Source organism: Phoenix dactylifera, chromosome 16 (assembly GCF_009389715.1).
Source record: "Phoenix dactylifera cultivar Barhee BC4 chromosome 16, palm_55x_up_171113_PBpolish2nd_filt_p, whole genome shotgun sequence".
NCBI classification, from domain to species: Eukaryota; Viridiplantae; Streptophyta; class Magnoliopsida; order Arecales; family Arecaceae; genus Phoenix; species Phoenix dactylifera.
Window position 1 is genome coordinate 1,345,001 of NC_052407.1, and position 23,196 is coordinate 1,368,196.

Consider the following 23,196-nt stretch of genomic DNA (forward strand, 5'->3'; position numbering starts at 1 on the left):
TATAGAAAAATAGATTTCATAAATTATCCAGTCATATTTTACGGATTTCTGAGCATACAACATAATTTTCAAATAAAATTTAACATGTCTGACCCATTTTACTGAATACAAAACATATGTCAAAATTTAATCAATTTATCAAATAATTTGAAAATCACACTTGAAGTATTAAACTACTTACCTCTTCTCGCTTAATTCCTACTTCAGATAGGCGGATCAGGTTCACCTGTTTAAATTTAATTAATTCCTTGTTAATTTCAGAACTAAGCAAAATTCAGAAATAATACGACTGAGCACAGCCCAACAGGGCCCAGAGTTGGTCCATAATGAACATGACCCGATAGGGCCCACATCGGACACGGCCCAATGGGCCCGCATAGACCCGACCCAATAAGGCCCCTAAGGTTGGCCTCTTATTGGTTCATTTATGCAATAGAATCCATTGCAGGGACCAATATCTAATTACATAGTATTGTTTCGTAATAAAACTTGAGTAAAGCGACCAAACAAATATAGTTGAGGACCTTTATATAGTAAATCATTCTTATAGGGACCAAATACAAATTATAAAAGACTTTTTTATGAAATAACCTACTGCCAAGGGCTTTTCTGCAAAATTTTTCTTTATTGGCCAAACGGATTCAGGTTTCGAATTTCGGATTTCGAGTTTCGAGTCTGAACTGGGTTTCGGATTTCAGGTTCGGATCTGAACTGGGTTTCGAATTTCGGGTTCGGGCATGAACTAGGTTTCAAATTTCTGGTTCGGGCGTGAACTGGGCCCACAAAGGTACGGCCCAACTGGGCCCAACCGGACTGAACTGGGCCCAAGTTGGGCCTGAAATGGATAGGGCCCAATGGGCCCAGTTTGGCCCGTGATGGGCATCCTCCTTCCCCAAATCCCCCACGGACAGGGGAAGAAGGAACAATCGGGAGAGAAGGAGGCGGCAAGGTGGCCGGCCTGGGTGGCTAGGGGCTGTCGTCCGGTCGACAGCCAGCCAGCCGGAGTGGCGGCCGCTGCGGTGGCCGGGGTTGAGGAGCAACCGAGATGATATCGGTTTGAGGGGCCGAACAAAGGAGGAAAAATCATGTTATTTGGCATGAGAACAAAGATAAGAGGGAGGGAGGCTCACCGGCGGTTAACGGAGATGGCAGATCTTGGCCAGGGGAGGCTCGATCCAGTGGTCAAGCAGTGGCGGCGGCGGCGGCGCTTCTGGAGAGGAAGAAGATCCAGAAACAGGGAAAAGCTTGTGAAGGGGCTTCGGATGGCGCTCGGCCGGGAGAGCACGCCGGTCACCAGACAAGAGGAGGAGGGAAGGAGAGGAGAGGAAGAGGCGGAGAAGGGCTCGGAGGCCTGGGAGGAGGAGGAAAAGAAAGGGCTTTATAGCCCTTTGGTAACGGCTCTCCGCCGCGTGAATCGCGGCGGTCGAGCATGATCCGCGACCGTGATTGGCCGCGGTTTCACCGGAAAGGGGGGGTTCCGCGGGATGCCCGCGGCGCCTTGCCCCAATTGCTCCCGGAGAAGACGGAGAGGATCGCCATCGCGATCCTCTGTCCGGTTCCTCCCATATTAGGATCGGGGCTAAAGTCGGCTGGGGCTGCCGACTTCAACCCCGTATCCCATAGTTTTAGCCATCACTAAATTCATATACCATTGGGGTTTTAAATTTTTATCTCCGGCTAGATCATAGTTTGTATCAACATCGGATAGCTTATTCAGATATAAAAAATTGGAAAATATCACTCGCTTCTATCTTAACTAATACGATAAATTTCAATACATTAGTCAATACAACATAAATATAAATCAATATTTTTCAATTTCATATTTCTTTTTTTGATTTGATATTTTGACAAACCTATTTTAAACTTAAGATTGTAAAGTAACTATTAAATTAGAATGTATTATATAGGCCAACTTTGGATACCATGATTTTTAAATATAGCCAATATTTAGTTTTTTTCTTTTAATTATTATTATTATTATTATTATTATTATTATTATTATTATTACTACTACTACTACTACTACTATTATTATTATTACTATTACTATTACTATTACTATTATTATTGTTGTTATTATTATTATCACCACCATCATCATCAAGATAAATCAAAATTTTAATTTATTTCGTTTTTGACGGGCCGAGTTGAACATTTATCAAGAATCTTGCCGGTCATACAAAGCAACCCGAAAATTTGTGGAGCATGTAAGGTTTGTCGGCATATGAATCGCCGATCCTGTAGATAGGTCAAGTGCAAACGTTTAGTATCCAACTGGGATAACAGCAGTCCCCTCGGGGTCCTCGTTTGGTTCGCGGGAAGCATTTTCCTTCCTAGGAATATGATTCCTGGGAAACAAATTCCTAGGAAGAGGATGCCTAGGAAAGTATTTTTGGCATGTTTGGTTGACCATGGGAAAGTGACAAATTTCCAAGGTGCTTATGTTTGGTTGGCCATCCACTTTCCTAGGAAAGTTATATATAATTCCTATTATGCCCTTAATAAAAATTAGGTTTTTAATGCCTCTTTAATGCTTCTTTAATACTGAAGGGACTTTTTGGGAAAAAGTAAAAATGAAGTGATTCCCGCCTCATGGGAAAGTAACTTTCCCATGTTTCTCATGGGAAAGACTTTCCCATGAAATGTGGGAATCACATTCCCATGGAAATACAACTTTTCCTTCTCTTTCCTTTGAAAACTCCAACCAAACAAGAGGCATCTCATTACTTTTCCGTTGACCACACTTTCCCCCCTTCTTTTCCCGCGAACCAAACGAGGGAAAATAAGGATAAAAGCCGGAAGTAAAGAATAAAGCAAAGAAACCGACCAGCATCCGCCCCTTCTTTCTTTTCCACGTGGATTACTTCCGCCGAAAGCAACGGTTCTTCTTTCTCGGCCTTTCTTCCCCCTTCTCCTCGCTTGCCCCCCCTCCCGGTCTATTCTAGTAAATCTATAAACCCAACCCCAACACCTGCCGCTTTTCTCTTCTCTTGAGCTCTCTGTCAGGTTTGAGAACGATTCAAGACTCTGCTTCTAAGATGGGAGCCAGCCAGTCTAAGACGAGCAACCAGGATGCCTCTCCCATGACGGGCAACCAGGATGCCTCGCCCATGACGGGCAACCAGGATGCCTCTTCCATGACGAGCTACCAGGATGCCTCTCCCATGACGGGCAACCAGGATGCCTCTTCCATGACGAGCTACCAGGATGCCTCTCCCATGTCTCTCCCAAGTATAGGCGCCGAAGGCGATGCCATGGCAGTCCCAAGTTTGTTCCTGCCAAACCCTTTTTAGTTTATCTGGTTTTTTATTTTATTTTCTTTTCAAATATAACCATTATATTTTATCTCGCGCAGCTAATCCTGTAGACCTGCGCGAGCTCACGTTGCCATTTAGGCGCTTGAAAAGCGAGATTATTCGATGTTAATTTATAGTAATCATGTTTGACATCAAGCTTGAATAGCTTCTCCCATCTACATGTTAACATCAAGAATTGCCGCTTTTAGTACTGTTTGATAAACGTTAACACAACGAAACAAGTCTTACAATAGGGTCCTCCTCTTTGATGTGGTGGCTGATGATGGATTTCTGGCCTTCTGGGCCTGGACGGGAAGCGGGACAAGGGGCGCACCGATGACGCCGAGCATGAGCTGGAGGAGCTCGGCTCCTCGATCGGCCGAGAGAAGAGGGTGCAGGACGGTCTACATGGGATCGCATCCACGCCTTCATGTTGGTGTACAGAGATTTGTGGCTTCTAGAGTCGCCTCCGGAAGAGATTGGGACTTCAGGGGACGGTGTCCAGACCATCTTCTCGGTCCAGGTTTGCGCTTTGCTTCCTCATGGAAGAAGGACCAGAAGGGATGGCGATGGAGACGCTGCAAATAAGTTTATATATATATATATATATATATTCGATTAAAACGGTAATTTATATAACTATAATATTTTATCTAGAAAGAAAATATCTTCCATAGATGCCCAGAAAAATTCTCCAGAAATAAGTCTTTTTGGCTTCTTCTTTCTTTTGGCTTCTTTTTCTTCTTTCTTCTCCACTTTTAACTCTCCACTAGTGGACAAGTGGGGCCCTTGCTGACTCGCTCTTCGATCGTGGCCGCACGCTCTCTTTTCTTTCTTCCTTCCTTCCGCCGACCGGACGAGACAGACTTGGGTGTACTTCATTTAAAGCGCCCTGAAGCTCGCTGCTTTTGTACGTTGCTTCTGTGTCCGTAAAGTCTTTCGTTTTCGACGTTTGGCCACTGGCGGCGGGTCCCCAACGTAGAAGTACCGAAGCGGCCGGCGTTTGATCAAGAATCAAGGGCTTGATTGGTCTAATGATGGTTCCCCATGCTGTCGGGGCTGTTCGGATTCTCGCCGACCTCCCGCAATTTGACGGTTAATCGTGTGGACCTGCGCGAGCTTACCTCAGGATTTAGGGCTGTTTCGCTCGCACGAAGCAATTTTTTTCTAAAAATATAATTTTAAAAAAAAATTTATTAAAAAGTGAATATATAAGAATATATTTTAGACATATTTGGTTAAACATGAAAAAGTAAAAGATTTTTAGATTGCTTATATTTGTTTGACTATTAATTTTTCTGAAAAAGTTATATGTAATTTATATTATATTCTTAATAAAAATTAGGTTTTTAATGCCTCTTTAATGCTGAAAAGTTTTTTCGAGAAAAAATAAAGATAGAGTGATTTTCGCCTCATGAAAAAGTAATTTTTCCATGTTTCTCATGGAAAAGACTTTTTCATAAAATGTAGGAATTATATTCCTATGGGAATACAACTTTTCCATCTCTCTTCTTTGAAAATTCTAACCAAATAAGAGGTATCTCATTATTTTTTTGTTGACCACATTTTTCTCCTTTTTTTTCCGCGAACCAAACGTGCCATTAAGCGCTTGAAAAGCGAGATTATGGGATGTTAATTTATATTAATCAGTAATTTTATTTTATCTGGTTTTTTATTTTATTTTCTTTTCAAATATAATATGGTTCAATAGCTTGATGTTTATTTTTCTGTTTTGAGATCTATATCTAATTATAAACTATGGGGCTCTTGTCATTCAAAAAACAAAATATTAAATGGCTAGATGTGTGGTTGTGGGTGCTTTCTTTGATTAATTAAATTATAGAAGGTTTTTTGCCTCTTTTTTTGTTACTTTTATATCTGGCCGCAAGCTAACTCCTTTTTTCCCAATTTTGTTCTGGGTCCATGGTTATTACCAAGGACCCCCTGTGATGGCACGACCTTTGCGTCCAGCTCCACCACCAGAAAGACATCCTGCTTTTGTTGGGGCATGGTGCGTTTCTCATCCAATCTTCTCCTCTTTTATATTAGCTTCTTCTTTTCTTTTTTTTTTTTTCTCGACCCATAACTCCTTATTTTCTTCCCTTGGTTCTGTGCAGTTTTGGTGCTGTCTGCTTCTGCTGCGTCGTCGACAAGTGCTGCTGCTGCTGGGATTCGTCTGTCACACCTGACACAACGATGATCTCCGTTCACCGCTGATATGGCCCTTCATAATGTTAATTTCTTTTATATAAACTTCTCCCCTTATGTATGGTTGTAGATTAAGGGTATTTGTCCATGACCACGAGTGATGTTATATGGAAACAAATACTTGCACCCTCCCAAATTATGTTTTTGGCCTTCCTTGTTGCGCCGGAACTAACCCTCCGTTTGGGAGTTTTGGGAGGAAAAGAAAAAAAAAAAAACTTTAATGAAGAGGGAAAAGAAAAGAAAGGACTAGAATGGACTTTTCTCTCCTCTTGTTTGAGAGTTTTAGGAGGGAAGAGAAAGTACTTTTCTTCCTCTTGTTGGGGAGTTTGGAGAAAAAAGAAAAAAAAGCATGCATTTTTAACACTTTTACTAAAATATTTTTTTATAAAAGGGGCATACTTATAAGTAGAGGTGCAAATCGATTGGGTTGGACTGGATCATGAGTGACCCCCATCCAATCTGAATCCTTGTTCGGGTCCTAATTTTAGATTCAGACCCAACTCACTAGAAAATCAGATTGGGTCAGGTTGTCCTATAATTTATTTATCCTTTTAATTTGGTACTTCTTTAAATTAAGAGTAAAATAGATATTATAAAAAATTTATTAAGTTCCAATTTCTTTCTCTCCAAATCCTTCTACTTATGGGAGAAAAGAAAGGAGAGAATTGGAGCCCAAAATTTTTCCTCCTATTCTCTCTTATTCCCACCTTTTCTTTTCCTTTCCCTCCACTAAAAAACTCCTAAAAATCAAAATTTTTAATTTTTCCTTCCATTCCATTCTTTTCTCCTCAATTCCAAGTTTTCAAATGGAGCCTAAGATTAGATGGTTAAACGATTAAACCTTCTTGTTTTTCTATAGTTCTTTCATATGGAAGTAATATAATTTCAAAAATTGGATGTTTGGTAATTGTTTACGGTGGTGGTGGAGGAGGGGAAGATGAATTATTATTCTATCTAATTGTTTTCTATCTACTTTGTTTTTCTTTTCCGTTTTGAAGAGGTATTCTTCGGCCGATATTTTTCTTGCCATTAGACTCGCTATTGATTGTTCGCAAACCATAGCCTCTGAATTGCCTAATTTCTCTTTTTAAAGGTAGGATTACACCTGCCTAATTTCTTTTGTTAAAAAATGAATGAGAAATTACAAGATCGTATAGGACAAAAAAAAGGAGGAAGAGATAGTTCGCTGCTTCTTGTAATTATGATTGGTATTCTTATTATGATTGAGAGAAAGAAAGATTCTCGTATTATAATTACTCTCGTTTAAATATTTTGTGATGAATTATGTGAAGTTTAAACTAGAATTTTGGTTGCTAAGCAAAGAAATGTGACCGTTAAGGTAATCTCTAATTTTCGCCTTTCAGTTATCAGCACCAATTATTTTTTTGTGATTTTATCCATACGCTGGAAAAATTTATCAATGAGGGAAGGCAGGGAGCAGAGGAATCAAAGGGTTGGACTTTGGAGTGGTCACTGATCGATCCTAGGACTGGGATGACAACTTTTAGATGAACTGTATAATTCCAAATATATGTAGCCTTGGAATGCACATTGCATGGATATGGTGGTCGGACAGAATTTCTTTGTTTATGACCTATATTGTAATCAATAATACATTATAATGAATTAAGTCAAAACTTCAAACTTGAGATAATTACTGTGTTAATCTTGTAGATATTGTCTCATCATGCAATCATTTATCCATATGATGTATGCATCCTATCTTATTCTCATCATATTATGTCATAATTGTATGTAACTTCTAAATTGGATTGACCTTGCTTTCGTACACAATGTTTTTATGGGATAACCTTGATCATTTTCATGAGACCTTACTAACAAAAGAATCAAAGCTGATTGGGTGCCGAATAGGGCTGCTGATTAGGTGGCATCGTACATCGCCCAGCACTCCAATGGTCTCCTGTGGGATAGCTTGGAGTCTTCTTCCCTCCCCCTTCACCTTCTTCTGTTTTTTTAATTTAGTTCGAAAAACTTATGCTTACCCCCCTCTCTCCTCGAGATTTATATTTATTCAATGCTTTAACACATAATTTAACATAATATTAGTCAAACCGTTAACCTTAAATAGAACCCAAATGGCACGTCAGGAAAAAATTTAAAAAATAACCAAAATAATCTTCAGTGGTGTAATAAGTATCCTCCTTCCTACTCAAAGGCAATTTTGATTTTTTTTACATTAGGTAAACAATTTTACTAACATCGTTAATTTAACTGGGTGTATGTTTTAGTTTTACAAACCATTGGGTGTAAGTGTCATAGACGTAAACATCAGAAGAGTTTTTGTAGTTTACTCTAACCATTAATTAGCTTTCTAATTTTTGACAGATATGTATCAACAGTGAAGTAATATCATGCCTAGATGACAGCATTTGCATGGAGGCAACTTCTTCAAATAGTCTTGTCTTTTTTTATTCCCTTGAACAAGAGGTGAAATTCCAACCAAATCTAATAGCATAATACACTCATTTAGGAGAAAAACCAACCTGTTTGAAATTCAGTACAATTAATGGGTAAAATACTTATTCTTTTCTAATTTTATTTTGTTCAATACTTCAATGTGATGTTACATTTCAATTTCATGTGGGCCAAAGGTGAGGTCTGATGCACACATTGATTAACTAAAGATATTCTGCCAGTGGATGAGAAGCCCGACAGGCTACGATATATGGACAGATCAATACATCTAGAAAATCCGAGTCAAGGACGGGCTCCGTTTGAGATATAGGATGGACTTAAGAGGTGGCTAAAATCACGCAAAGAATAGTCCAAGAGAATCTGCCAAATCCAAGACCGTCATCCCTTGGCTTTACGAAGAAAGACTTCAGTTTACACCTTACCAATCCTAATCGTAGTTGGATATATGATACTTTCACATGTTGCTGGTATTGAAAACGGGCAGCGGTTGTAACTTTCGCCTTCCTTAGCACAAATCCACCGTCGGGTTGTCGCTTTAAGATCTATACAAACAAATGAAACAAGAAATTCAAAATGCTTTGGAGATCTGTGCATAGCACGATCTAACGATCGATGTCGTGAAAAAAGATTAATCCTCCGTTTGCCCGAAAGATACAAACCCTGCCTGGTTTGGACTGGGTGCCAAATTAATACCAGTCCATTGCTCAAAAAAACTCAGTCGATACGCATCTCATATTTCAATTCCTCCCGTTCCCTTGTTGGCTAGAAGCTCGTTAGTGTAATTCTTATAAATTTTGTATCCCTTGATATGAATATGAATAAAAAATATGAAACCCTGCTTCATGAAACAGGACATGCTCAATATGTATCCCATTAATTTTGTATTGGTACTGCTGTCCATTTATTCTTGTAACATATATATTCCTGGCTTGTGAAATTCTTTTATAATAATTTAACATGAATTTGTTCCAAAACACTTCGACAAGTAAATAATAAGTTACATTCTTATCAAGGAAAGTTTCAGCGACAGGCATTTGTGAAGTTGTTCTCACTCTAAATTACTTGAATGATGAGAATGGTATGCAGGTTTATTAGCACTATTTGAAAGTTAATGCAGATGATTGGATTGGCTTGGGCTTGTAAGCCTTGTTTACCAAATTATTGACTCGTTGATGCGAATAAATAGAAAGAGTAGAAAACAAGAAAGAGAATAGATCAATATTTCGTTGAAGTTAAGACAAAAGTTCATGGGAATAAAGACTTCACTAAGTACTAGCGATGGAAGGATGCAACCAACCAAGTGCTCGACAAAATCCAGGATCGTTAAACCTTAATCAAAAGCTAAAGTTATAAGATGCAACGATGACATGTAATAGGCCTGGATCTACATTCTTTAATTCATTGTTCGTTGTGTGTGGGGGCGTGCACATGTAGACAAACATATGAATATTACAGTGCATCATGATTTCAAGACATTTAGCATGAGAATGATGCCGCTATGTTTTTTTTTTTTTTGATGTAAATAATTGTATTATGTAACCCTAGTTAGTGATCTGAGTAGGTTATATGTTGGCTCCACCAAAGATCGATTGCAAATGAGCCAGAGGCTGTTGGGTCGAGTAGCTAAGCTGAAGTGTGTTCTCATGAGCTGCAACATATTAGTTTCTTGTTGAATTCGAATAAATCTTCTTTTATGGGTTTTTTTTCTATTGAACCAACAAAAAAAAGAAAGAAGAAAACCCCCGGTGAAGAACAACTATAAAAGAATATTAAATGTGAATAATAATAGCAACATATCTAAGCGGTAAGTTTCTTTTGATTAAAACCTTTGGGCACTTATCTGCAAGTGTTACAATTGTTTATTTATTTTCTTTCTTGATTCATTTATATTAAGAGTAACTAGTTTTTGTACGTAACATCGTAATGGTATTATGATGTTAGCACATCAAAAAATAATAATATATTTTGTCCATGTGAAAAAAAAATAAAAAGATCGATATTGATTAAGAATTCCACTAAATGCCACATGTAATTTTTGTTAGCAATTCTGCATGCAACTAGTCAACCCAATCCAACTTAGTTAATTTGAATGTGTCTGAGTATTGGGCTAGGTTGGATTTGGGTTAGGACTTCTAGGACTAGATATAAAGGTTATTTGATCATTTGCTATTCCTATATTTCAATTTTTGATTTGTCCATCTTTGGAATCTTTCGTGTGAAAGAATGATTGATCTTCTTTTATCCACACAGAATTTATTTGTTCATCTATCTGCATGGATCTCAAAGCAACTATTTTGCAATCTGACGGTGAATTGGTGTGGAGGAGGGTAAATTCTTCTTTGGCCTGGGCCATTGACCCAAGCCAAAGCCATTCAACATTGCTCCAGCCTCTTTCACAAAAGAGGAAGGGGTGGTGGCGCCATAGTCAGAACTTCAAAGAAGGGGTGGTGTGCTCATGGTGGGGGCGGAGTTCCGGGTTAGGCATCACTGCTCTTATATCTGGAGGGAGATTTGCTCTCACGCCTCGTCAGTGCTACCAAAGATCAGGTGGGTGATCGGGGATGGACAATCCATTGATGTCATGGAGGATTGGTGGGTGATGGAGCTTCCATTGGGTCGAGTGCCGACGATGGTCGATGCGACGAGGGTGGCTGAGCTCAGAGTCAATGATCTGTTCGTTCCCGGAGAGGGCTGGTGGGACGAGGTGCTGATTAGGGAGACTTTCGAGGCGTAGTTTGCCGAGAGAATCCTAGCTATCCCGCTTTCTTAAGGTGCTTCAGAGAATAGGCTAATTTGGGCGGCCATAGGGAGGTCCAGGGTGCACTTTGCAGACCTATGTGTAGTGATGAGTGGCAAGGCCTTGAGGCGGTTTGATGGTTGATGGATCTGGAGGATGCGGGTCCACCTCTAAGTGGTTATGTTCATTTGGAAGGTGACTTGGGATTGTCTGCCAAAGGGGGTCGGGATCTTTTCGATGTGTGTGGACAGCCCGGAGTCGGTGGAGTCAATCAGCCATGCTTTGATTAAGTGCCTAAGGGCTGCTCGAATCTGGAGGAGGGCCTCGTTCCCCCTTCCGAGGCCCGTCATGTTAGTTGGAGCTCTTATTCAGCTCATGAGGTCTGCCATGCGGTCCCTGGGCACCGTTGGGTGGGGCATTACTGTCGTCTATTTGGCTTCTCACATTTGGTTGGATAGGAACGATAGAATCTTTAAAGATAGGAGGGCACCCCTGAGGTCTGTTGTGGAGAGGGCTCTTCATCAGGCGACGAAGGTTACTGTGGCTTCCATGGTGGTTTCATCTGGGATGGTTAGGGACATCTAGGATTCCTTCTCCGCTATTACAACACCCAAGTACATTCATGTTTTTTGGGAGCCCCCACCCCTGGCCATCTCAAGGTGAATTTCGACAACATTGTGCCTACTAATGGAGATAGAGCCGAAGTGGCGTTTATGATCAAAAACCAGGATTCCAAGTTAATTTTTGCAGAGTGGGCGTCAATCCTTCGAGGCATCAGCGTTTGGGGCGGAGCTTAGGGCAGCATAGGAGGGACTCTCCTATATAAAACGAGTGATAGAGGCGGGGTGTATCATCCTTGAGGGAAACTCAACTGAGGTGATTAAGCACATCTTGAAGGTAGGGCGGGCGGTTGAGTACCCACTACTATGCAACATCCGGCTGCTGCTGAGGGAGTGTTGTGCCTTCTAGGTGGTGCACATGTGCTGAGTAATTGATTAATCCCCTACTTGGTTTTGATGTGCCAAAACATTTTGAGTGCATTCCTTGTTGAACTAACAGATTTAAACAAGTCTTTTTAGGGTAACAATGTTATAACTTCAAAAGAATACTTTAGAAAATGGTTCATGGATCTTAAACTCAAGTTCTGGAACCATTTAAGCATTTTCCAGAACTCGAGTCGATTCCCAGAAAGTAAGAGTCGACTCCGGCATAAGCATGGCGTACTGGCACACCTTCGAGCCATCTCCACAATAGCATGAGTCAACTTTCTCAGACAGACAGAAAGTAGTATTTTGGGTCGCAAAGCGCGAGTTGACTCGAGTCAAGCGCGAGCCGTCTCCCATCTTTTGGATGAAACGCGAGTCGACTCCCAACTGTTACGAGTCGACTCTCTCAGACAAGGCAGAGAATTTGTTTTCTGCAGACCAGGACGCGAGATGACTCCCGAACCGCGTGAGCCGACTCCAACGAGAATCGATCGATAATCTGTCAGAAGGATCCCGAGCCAAAGCCAACTCCAGAACCATGCAAGACGTCTCCCAGTTTAGTCGAGCCGACTCCTGGATGGACGAGATGATTCCAGTTTCAACAGACACTTTGCCAGAAGTACCAGACGCGACAGAACGACTATTTTTCTTAGTCTAACAGCTAGTTTTTAAAAACGGAGCTATAAGAAGCCCCGTTATGAGTGAAATAAACTAACAGAAAAAAAATTCATAAAATGTAGATCAAGCAAATCTTTTCAAACAAGAGCTCAAAAGACACTCAAAGTAAAAATCGGGAGAAAGCAACTCTTCATCAAGAACTCATCTTTTCTCCGCACCAGAGCCAAAATAGAAAGATCCTCCACTGCTGACTGATTCAGGAGAGAATCCAGAAGAAAAGAAGCAGCATCTCAATCAGCAAAAAACTCTAAGAAGCTTCTTTTCCCTATTCTTGTTAATATTGTTTTATCTGCTTTTTGAGAAGCTTGTGTTTACACATTCACTTTTATATTTAGGTGCTTAATTCAATCAAGAAATTGAATCAGGAGGTCTAAGGTTGTAGTTGGTGATCCTTTGTGAAAACCAACCAGGTTGTTTGTAAGCCCGAATAAAACAAACGAGGAGGTTCGTTGTGAGCCGGTAAAACAACAAGTTTGGTTGTGAGCTTGTAAAACAACCGTATTGTAATTCTAGGATTATAGTGAAAATCTCGAGTGAAACTTGGAGAGTGGACGTAGGAGCAAGATTAGCTTCGAACCACTATAAATCTTGTATCTTTGTGCCGTGCTTTTCATTATCTCACTATCTTCATTCCTCTAGCATTCCAGACTGACACTTTAGATTAATAAATCACTTCCAATTCCATCACGAATTAAAATTTCACATTTTTAATTAAGACCCAATTCACCTCCCCTCTTGGGTTGCTTGCTGGGCAACAAGTGGTATCAGAGCAGGTGCTCTTTAATAGTGACTGTTGTCTAAGTCTCTCCTTGAGTAAAAGATTTAATGGCAACTCAATTTGGATTAACCTCAGGTGAAGGACAGTCAACCAATAGGCCACCCATATTTAATGGAACAAACTATACCTATTGGAAGGAAAAAATGAGAATATTCATTCAAGCCCAAGATTATGATGTTTGGAGCATTATTGTCAATGGGCCTCACATTCCCACACACACTGTTGATAGCATAGTAATTCCCAAACTCGAAAAGGATTGGGATGAAATGATAGGAAAAAGGTACAACTAAATGCCAAGGCTATGAATGTGCTTTATTGTGCCTTAGATGCAAATGAATTCAATAGAGTATCAACATGTAACTCCGCTAAGGAGATTTGGGATAGACTTGAGATCACTCATGAAGGCATAAATCAAGTTAAGGAGTCAAAAATTAGCATGCTAGTGTATAAATATAAATTATTTAAAATGGAGCCATCCGAAACTATTACTTCCATGTTTACTAGATTTACTGATATCATTAATAGACTGAAGAGCCTTGGAAAAGTATACTTTAATAGTGATCTTGTCAGGAAGATTCTCCATTCACTACCACGCTCTTGGGAGGCCAAAGTGACGGCAATACAAGAAGCCAAGGACCTCAACATCCTTCCTCTAAAAGAGCTTCTCGGATCCTTGATGACTCATGAACCAACACCTTAAGGATGAGAAGCAGAAGAGAAAAGGAATAGCACTGAAGGCTTCTACCCAAAAGGAATGTAATGAGAGTAGTGATGGAGGAGAAGATTAGAATGAGGATGATGATATTGCCCTTCTCGCAAAAAAATTCAGTAGATTTATGAGGAGAAGGAGGATGAACCTCAAAATGAATCCTATAATAAGAGGTGAGGTAGACAAGGATAAGGAGAAAGGGAAAGACCCCTTAGTGTGCTATGAGTGTAAGAGACCCGGACACTTTAGGCAAGACTGTCCGCTCTTGAAGAAACTACAAAAGAAAAAGAAGGCGGCATTTGTTGCAATATGGGGAGATAGCGATGAATCCTCATCTGAAGAAGAACCCCAAAAAGTAGCCAACATCTGCCTTATGGCTCAAGACAATGAGGTAGTGCATCACCCAGTTTCACTTTCGATGAATTATATGATGCCTTCAATGAGTTAGTTAGTGATTATAAGAAACTTGGTATGAAAAATAAGGAGTTAAGAACTGAAAACAAAACTCTAAATGAATTATCTAAAAAATACAATTAAGAAAAACAATCCTTAACCAATGAAATGCAAATGCTGAAATCTGAAAAGCAGAAGAAAGTCAAACAAAATAAAGAGCTGCTAAATGAGAACCAAAACCTTTAAAAAGAATTAGATAAGTATAAGTTCATTGTAGATAAGTTCACTTGCAGCTCTGAAAAATTAGATATGATTCTAAACAGGCAAAGGGTTGTTTTTAACAAAGTCGGGCTAGGATTTAGGCCTAAAAAGGAACAAAAACTTCTAAAGAACTTTTTTGTCAAAGCAACAAAGACTGAATCTAATGAATCTGCATATTTCTATTATGGTAAACCCGGGCATAAATCTTATGTGTACAACTATAGACAAATATTAAAGAAAAGTAACATAAAGAAAATTTGGGTTCCAAAAGGAACCATTCACACTAATCATGAAGGACCCAAGAAGACTTGGGTACCTAAAGCTTTTTTATTCTCATACAAGTATGTCTTGCGGCCAACCAAGCTAAAAGAAATTGGTACCTCGATAGTGGCTGCTCAAGACACATAACCGGTGACAAAGATCAATTTGTCACCCTCAAGTCAAAAGGAGTAGTAACCTTCGGTGATAATGGCCAAGGTCAAATTATTGGTATTGGTAAAATTCAGATTTCTCCTTCTACATTTATAGATAATGTGTTGTATATAAATGGATTAAAACATAATCATATTAACATTAGTCAATTGTGTGATAAAGGTTTCAAAGTCACCTTTGAAGCCTCATTATGCACTGTATCTAATTCAACAAACAACAACACTATCTTTGTAGGACACGGGCATGGTAATATCTATATGATAAACTTGGATGATCTTGTAAGTAGTCAATGCCTAGTAGTCACAAACGCAAAAGGCAATGAAACTAGTTGGTCATGGCATCGTAAGCTAGGGCATGCAAGTCTAGACTTAATCTCCAAATTGATTAATAAGGAACTAGTTAAGGGCATGTCTAAGATGAACTTTGAAAGAGATAGAATATGTAGAGCTTGTTGATGAGAGCACAAAAGTACAATCGTCGTACCATCTTAATTAGTATTATAGTTAATCTTTAATAATAAAATTAATTAATTAACGTTGTATTTGTGTTTGAGTGCAAGGAATCCAAGAGACCCAATAACATTGGGTTTGAGCCCAATGCCCGGCAGTCCGAGCTCAACAAATTCTCCAATTGCCATGCATGCATGAAATCCCGACCGTCCACGTCTCATCCGAACATGCATCCAATAAAACATCACTAGACCATCAACCGTCCGAACCTGCAGCCGTGGCATCCCTTCCAAATCCTCCATGCCATCAACGCAATCAAAGCATCTCCCACGTCTGCTCCTCCTAGCAGTCTGCATTCTTCACGCGCGCCCCATTCTGTGCGATCACGGGAGGCCCCTGCATCGCATCCCCCTCTTGGCCCAAAGAAGGAAGTTCACATCCTTCCTCTTTAGCGCCCCATATCCCGTCCATCCACAAAAACCTCGTGCGTGCGCCCCATTCCTCTTCAGACATCAAGGAGCCTGTGAAGCCAGCCATCATCTTCTTCCCCCTTCCGGATCTACAGCTCCTCCTTCCCGTGATCCCACCTCATAGAGCGCCCCCCTGCTTCGTATGCATTCACAACACGGGCCATTCCAGACATTCCGCCACCAGCTCTAGTGATCCCACGGCATCCTCATTTCCGGATCAGCTTCTCCATCCCGTGATCAAGATCCAGCGTCTCAGCCTTCCTACGGAGCCGCGTCCGTTCCGAGTCCGCCTCCTTTGAAGCTGGTGATGCATCCCAAGATTGCTCGTCCCAGCATCCCACGCTTCAAGCCTCCACGTCTGCAAGCGATCATGCGTCCTCCCTTCCCGAATTCGCGCCCGTCCGCCCTCTCCTTCCTCGCGTCTGCCATCATTCACGCCCCAGTCATCATGATCCAATCTTTGGTGGGGATCTATAAGAGGGGGAGAGGCCATCGGCTGAAGGGGTGAGCTCGGTGGAGGGTGGTGGCCGGCGGGTCCAAGAAAGAAATAGGGGAGTTCTGTTTTGGGGAGAGAAGAGAGAAAGAAAGAAAGCTCTATTTTAGGTTGAAAGAAAGAATAAAAAATAGAGGAGGGAAGAAAGAGGAGTTTTCTAATTTCTTTTATTCCTTCCTTTGTTTTTTATGTTTTATTTTGTAGAAGGAGGAGGCACTAGGCTTCCAAACTTCATTTTATTTCTTTTGTAATTGTCTTTTTTTTATGCAATCAATAAATTTTCTTTTATGCAATCCTTGTTCTAGGTTCAAGTTAATTTCTGCTTTTTATGCAATCTTTTAATTTCATTAATTTTTATATGCAATACATTAAATCTTCCTTTATGCAATTTGTGTTCGCTTCAATCTTCTTGTTTTCATCCATTTTAATTTATGCCAAAGCTTTTTTTTCCATTAAATATATAAATGCTTTTCAAATCTAAGTATATGTCTTCTAGTTAATTTCAATTAAAAATAATTCTTCGGTAAACTAGAAAATCTATCATCATCCCCGACATAATATTTTTCTTCTATCATTCAAAAATCGATTTTGAATCCGATTGAATGTTCTAATTTTTATGCAACTCCAATCGCCTCCCTGTGGATCGACCTCTTACAACCACTATTCTTCAAGTAGGAAAAGTAAGAGTAAAATTAAATTAAACTTTGTTTGTCGGTTCTAACAACGATCTGGTTAGCATATTTTTAGGTAAACAGGAATCGGACGAACAAAATTTTGGCGCCGTTGCTGGGGAAGCAAATCGAGAAGCAAGAACGATCACGAAAATCAAATCAAATTTTGGATGCCCGGAGTGAACGCACTCCGGTAGTAAGTTTTTATTTTTATTTTTATTAATTTTTCTTATTTTGATTATTTCTAGTTAATAATTTCGTAGTTATTAAATTCTGAAATTTGAAATTCGAAATTCAAAAAAAAAAGAAAAAAAAGAGCACAAAATTCAAAAATTCAAAAATTTAAATTCAAAATTTGAATTCTGAAATTCAAAATTTGAAATTTAAATTAAAAAAAGTTTAAAAAAATAATTAAAAAAATAAAAAATAAATATAGATTTTTGATAGTAATTGATAAGATGCAATCTTCCGAGGTTATCATACTTCTATTAGGGCCACGGAGTAATCTCCAGAGCTTATTTAACGGGCATTCGGAGATTGACTGACGCATAAGGATTGTGTTCAGTTTACATTCAAGTTATTGCTATATAAAATTTTAAAAAAATAATAAAAAATAAAAAAATAGTAAATTAAAAAAATTTTGCTTGGTCATTTAATCAATACAACCTAATGACATTGCATAGACTTTAAAAAATCATTGATTATTCGGTTTTTTGCATAGATACCCTTCTAAATATCAGATTTTGCGTGAATATCCTTTGAAAATTGGTATTTGCATGTATATCCTTGTAAAACTCTGTTATTGTACAAATATCCCTAATATAACATTTGTTCTAACAATGTTAAAAAAATCATATTTTTATTAATTAAAAATAAAATAAAAATATGAAATGACGTTATCATCCTTCTTCCCTCCTCCCCTCACGCCCGTCTCCCCTCCCCCCTGCCACGCTCGTCTTCCCCACCCCCCGCGCCTGGCTTTCCCTCACTCGCCGCGCCCGGCTTCCCCCTCTCCGCGCCCATCTTCCCCACTCCCCGCGCCCGGCTTCCACATCACCCCCTCCCCCCCGCCCCCGTCTTCCCCACTCCCCGCGCCAGGCTTCCCCCCCCCCAACCCGCGATCGGGAGAAAGTGAGGAAACACTGAACGAAATATGGGTCGTGTCAGTTTTCTGCAATGGAATTGGATTTTGGAAGAAGGTCTGGGATTTTTTTTGTAGAGGGGAGCTGGGAGACGCCAAGTTCCTTCCAATCAGTCATATAGATAAAAAATAGTGTGATATAAAATTTGTCTTGGTAAGTCATGGGTCATTTATTCTGACTGAAGGTCAATTGCAAGTCTTTCAAGTCATGGGTCACCCAGCACCTCATAATTATGATATTTGTGTAAGTTCGTGATTAAGCCAGCTTTTAATCTTTGTCGTTAACTTGGAATTGAACAATATTGGTGCCTGATTAAGGGAGCTCTACAATTTTCCTGCTAGCTAGGGTTCTTTTAAATGGTACACATCCTAAGGATAAAAATTCCACCAGTGCAATCTTAAGTGCTCCTAGCTACGATAACTCCTAGAGGGGAAGAGAGAGTGAGGCAAAAAAAAAATAGTAAAGATTATGTTGGATATAGTTTTTTTTTTCTCTAGTACAAATAGGTTGGTAGAATTAATGCTATTATTTTTGCTCCTACCTATTCATCTTGGTTGGTATTTAATGGCTGGAATTATTAAACCGAAATGCAAATCTTTGTACAAAGAATACATCTCTTGTTTACTACATTTATACAGAGCTCCCTTAATCAGGCATCATTATTGTTTAATTCTAAGTTAACGACAAAGGTTAAAAGCTGGCTTAATCACGAACTACAAAGCACAAATATCATAATTACGAGGTGCTGGGTGACCCATGACAGAACAGATGACCCATGACTTACCAAGACAAATTTCATATCACACTATTTTTTATCTATACGACTGATTGGACGGAACTTGGCGTCTCCCAGCTCCCCTCTCACAAGGACAAAAAAAATCCCAGACCTTCTTCCAAAATCCAATTCCATTGCAGAAAACTGACACGACCCATATTTCGTTCAGTGTTCCCTCACTTTCTCCCGATCGCCGCGGGGGGGGGGGGGGGAGCCAGGCGCGGGGAGTGGGGAAGACGGGGGCAGGGGGGAGGGGGTGATGTGGAAGCCGGGCACGGAGAGTGGGGAAGATGGGCGCGGAGAGGGGGAAGCCGGGCGCGGCGAGTGCGGGGGTGGGGGGGGGAGGGGGGGGGGGTTTGGTGGTGGGAGAAGCTAGGCGCGGGGGGTGGGGAAGACGAGCGTGGCGGGCGGGGGGGGGGGGGGGGGGGGGGGAGACGGGCGTGAGGGGAGGAGGGAGGAAGGATGATAACGTCATTTCATATTTTTATTTTATTTTAATTAATAAAAATATGATTTTTTTAACATCGTTAGATCAAACGTTATGTTACGGATATTTGTACAATAACAGAGTTTTACGAGGGTATACGTGCAAATACCAATTTTCAAAGGGTATTCACGCAAAATCTGATATTTAGAAGGATATTTATGCAAAAAAACCTTTGATTATTTGCTGCATTTAGTACTAAGCATTTGCATAAAATAATTTAAGGGCAAAACCCATTAAAAAGATAAGGTCGGAAAGTCATTATCTGTCCTTAGCCCAAAAATCACCACCTTGCATACATATCCTAAGCCAAATTAAATTAAATCAATTAGATGTTGGCCTTAGGGTTTTCGAGCTCAATTAGGCTCTTGGAAAGAAGCGGCTGAAAGCCACTCCAGTGAGGATTTAGTAATTGGTGATGCCTAGAAAAGTTTTACAACAGTGAGAACTGTTACGGGTATTATGGTATTGGTGTATCCCTTCTGACACCACCACACACCCCAGGACTTTTCTGGTCACTGGTTACTGGATCGCTTAACTGGTAAACTCAAGCTTAATCTGAAAGGGGGAATAGGAGCTATCTAATCTAGAGAGAATTTTAGGAACTTTTTAACCTGATAAATCTCTGTGCAACTAGATTTAAGAAGCTACTAAACCTCACTTAATTCTAAGACTAATAGGGTCAAATTGTTGTGTGGTGTTGGTTGTGGTCATCTGTGTCTAGCCCTTCTCTTCTCTTAGGATTTCGTTCATTTTAGAAGTCGAGTCTAATTAAGTTGTGGAAAATGTATACATGGTAGAAGGTCATTAAGAGATAAGTTAACCCCATTTGATTCTGAGATTGACAGAACTTTTCATCACAACTTGCGAACTATAAACCAACCGTCAATCTCTACAATGGGTGAACATATTAAAACTCTGAATGAGTTGTTTGCACCCGCATCCGCTAGTCCCCCTACTTGCATAGTATTGCCAATTAATAATGCAGCCCAATTCGAGATTCGGACTGCAACAATAAACATATTATCCAAGTTTCATGGGTTCGAGAGTGAACAACCCTACATTCATCTAAACAAATTTTTGACAATCTGTCAAACGTTTAGAAATCAAAACTTAGATGAAGAGGATATTAAATTAAGGTTGTTTTCCATGACTTTAGAGGATCGTGCTGCTGCATGGTTGTATTCCCTTGCTTCAAATTCCATCACATCATGGGAACAACTATCTAGGAAGTTCATGGTAAATTCTATCCCATGGTAAAGACCGAAAAAATTAAGGATGCCATCAGAACTTTTAGAGAAAAATCTGAGGAGGAATTTTTCCAACTTTGGGAAAGATTCCATGATCTTTTGGTCAAGTGCCCGCACCATGGGCTTGATAAGGCTGATCTGGTCCACTTCTTTTATAAAGGACTAACTCCGACACATAGAAACATGATTGAGTCCATGCACAAGGGTAGGTTCATGAACCAAATCCCAGATCAAGCCTATGACTTTCTTGTTGACTCAGCCGAGAACGCCCAAAATTGGAGTAGCTATGGTGAGGAAGTAAATAGAGATGAGTTCGGATCTAGAAAATAGGTAATTATGAAATAAAAGTAGACCCATATCTCAAAAATGTTATATCCAATCAGGTGACTGGAGTAAACAATTTAGGCAAAAAACATTTGATGCTTTCACTGTGTCCACTAGTTCAGGGTCATATAAATAGTCAAATCCCGTCATGAAAGTGGATCACGAGTCATATAGTTTGTGTGTCTTGTGTAATAGTCCGGAGCATCTAGTAGAGTGCTGCCCTAATCTGCCCACCATAAAGGCCGAGCAAGCAAATGCTCTAAATTCATATAGTGCCTTTAAGAAGCCCACTCCCAACTCGTTCAGCCCAGTTTACCACCCTGATAATAGGTTTCACCCAAATTTTTCATACAAGCAGAACAAACCTATTTAGTATCAAGGTGGTCCATCAGGTTTTCAGAACAACTACCCCAGGATAGGTCCATCATAAATGAACCAACCTTTGGTTCCATCTGTACCTCCTTATAATGCCCCTATCCCACAGCAACCTTCACCATTAGAAACCATGATGGCCAATATAATGAAACAACAACAAGATTTTATCAAGCAACAACAACAGACCAATATAGCCCAAGCCGAGACTAACCAATTCCATGCGCAAGCAATTGCAAAACTTGAGGTTAGTCTGAGCCAAATAGCTAACTCTCTAGGGGATAGGAAGAAAGGTGAACTACCTAGTCAACCAGTGCCTAACCCTAGTAGACAACAAAATCAAGGTCAGATAGGTCAGTATCAAATCAATTCTAATAGAAATCCGACCTATGAAGTCCAGGCAATTACCACTTTAAGGTCTGACAAGCATGTGGACAATAAAGTCCAACTTCCTGAACATGAAAAAGAAAATAAAAATGAATATGATAAGAACCCTATTCAGAAGAGAGGTTAAGAACAGGATAAATCAGACAAAAAGAAAGAACCCATAGAAACATACATACCTAAGGTTCCCTTTTCCAGTAGACTTCAGGACTTCAAGAAACAATCTAACTTTGATGAAATCATGGAAGTCTTTAAAACTGTTCGAATAAATATACCTTTTCTCGATGCCATAAGACAAATTCCTCCTATACAAAATTCTTGAAAGACGTCACCACGGTCAAAAGAAAAACCAGCATTCCTAGGCAAGCTGTTATGGCTGCACAAGCCTCATCTCTCATTCAACAATAGATTGCCCCTAAATACAAAGATCCTGGTTGCCCCACCATTGAAATAAAAATAGGAGAGACAATCATCCAGAGAGCCCTATTAGATTTAGGAGCCAGTATGAACCTACTTCCCTATAATATGTACCAAAAGTTAGGTTTGGGGGAATTAAAGCCCACAAATATTACCCTTTTCTTAGCAGATAGGATGGTGAAGTATCCCAAGAAGATTGTAGAGGATGTAATAGTGAAGGTAAACGAGTTTTACTATTCTGTGGACTTCGTTATCCTTGAGACCGAACCTGTAATACATCCAGACAGTCACACACCTATAATTTTAGGTAGACCTTTCTTAGCCACAACAAATGCTATGATAAATTGTCGAAATGGCATGCTGAAGTTATCTTTTGGCAACATGAAAGTCGAGCTTAATTTCTTCAACATAAGTAAATAACCACCAGACGACAAAGAAATTAATGAAGTTGACATGATTGAAAGTCTGGTTCAGGAGACTTTCTTACAAACTTATAATAAGGACCCTTTAGAGGCTTACCTTGCCCATTCCGAGGAAGGGGTCGAGCATGCACCCCCTAATTCTGTTTCCCTTATGAGCATAGATCGTCATCAGCCGACTGTTCTTTCTCGGACTCTTCCAAAACCATTCTTAGATAATGGTTGAAAAAAAAAATGAATCTACATTTTGTCTGGCTGAAGACATAAAACTTAGCGCTCTTGGAAGGCAACCCAACATGTAAATATTATTAAAAAATAAATAAATAAAAAATAAATAAAATAAAAAATATATATATAATAATAATTTTTAATAAATTACTAACATACAGGTTTGGGGGTTTTTGGTCCCAATTGTCACTTTACCCACCCATATCAGGTAACTTCTCCTCTGTCCTATTACTGCTTTAAATTTTCTTTAACATTGAGGACAATGTTAGATTTAGGTATGGGGGTGACAATATTTTTGATTGCAATTTAAAAAAAATAATAATAATAAATAAAAAAACAAAAAAAAGGAATTTCAAATTTTTAACTCAAACTCTAATCTTTTTGGTTGTACAAACTAGGAA

The 23,196-nt window shown here is 39.7% G+C and overlaps 1 protein-coding gene across 3 annotated transcripts; it reads left to right on the plus strand.

The window, feature by feature from the left end:
* The first annotated feature begins 2,856 nt into the window (after positions 1 to 2,856).
* Positions 2,857 to 5,868, plus strand: LOC103721964. Of its 3 annotated transcripts, none has more exons than XR_005515287.1 (3): positions 2,857 to 3,270; positions 3,359 to 5,310; positions 5,417 to 5,868. XR_005515287.1 is itself a non-coding variant. In XM_039134531.1 (3 exons), exons 1-3 carry the CDS (start codon positions 3,042 to 3,044, stop codon positions 5,514 to 5,516), a joined length of 402 nt encoding a protein of 133 aa, XP_038990459.1. In that variant the 5' UTR covers positions 2,864 to 3,041; the 3' UTR covers positions 5,517 to 5,868. The 3 variants fall into 3 exon arrangements, 1 of the variants encoding a protein (XP_038990459.1); XR_005515288.1 differs by having other exon boundaries at positions 3,554 to 5,310; XM_039134531.1 differs by having other exon boundaries at positions 2,864 to 3,270; positions 5,238 to 5,310.
* The last annotated feature ends 17,328 nt before the right edge of the window (positions 5,869 to 23,196 follow it).

Excerpts from the sequence above, each read along its gene's own strand:
- LOC103721964 (XM_039134531.1), top strand. The coding sequence starts at position 3,042 with ATGGGAGCCAGCCAGTCTAAGACGAGCAACCAGGATGCCTCTCCCATG. Across the intron at positions 3,271-5,237 it reads CGATGCCATGGCAGTCCCAA|GACCCCCTGTGATGGCACGA; the intron begins GTTTGTTCCTGC and ends GTTATTACCAAG. Across the intron at positions 5,311-5,416 it reads CCTGCTTTTGTTGGGGCATG|TTTTGGTGCTGTCTGCTTCT; the intron begins GTGCGTTTCTCA and ends GGTTCTGTGCAG.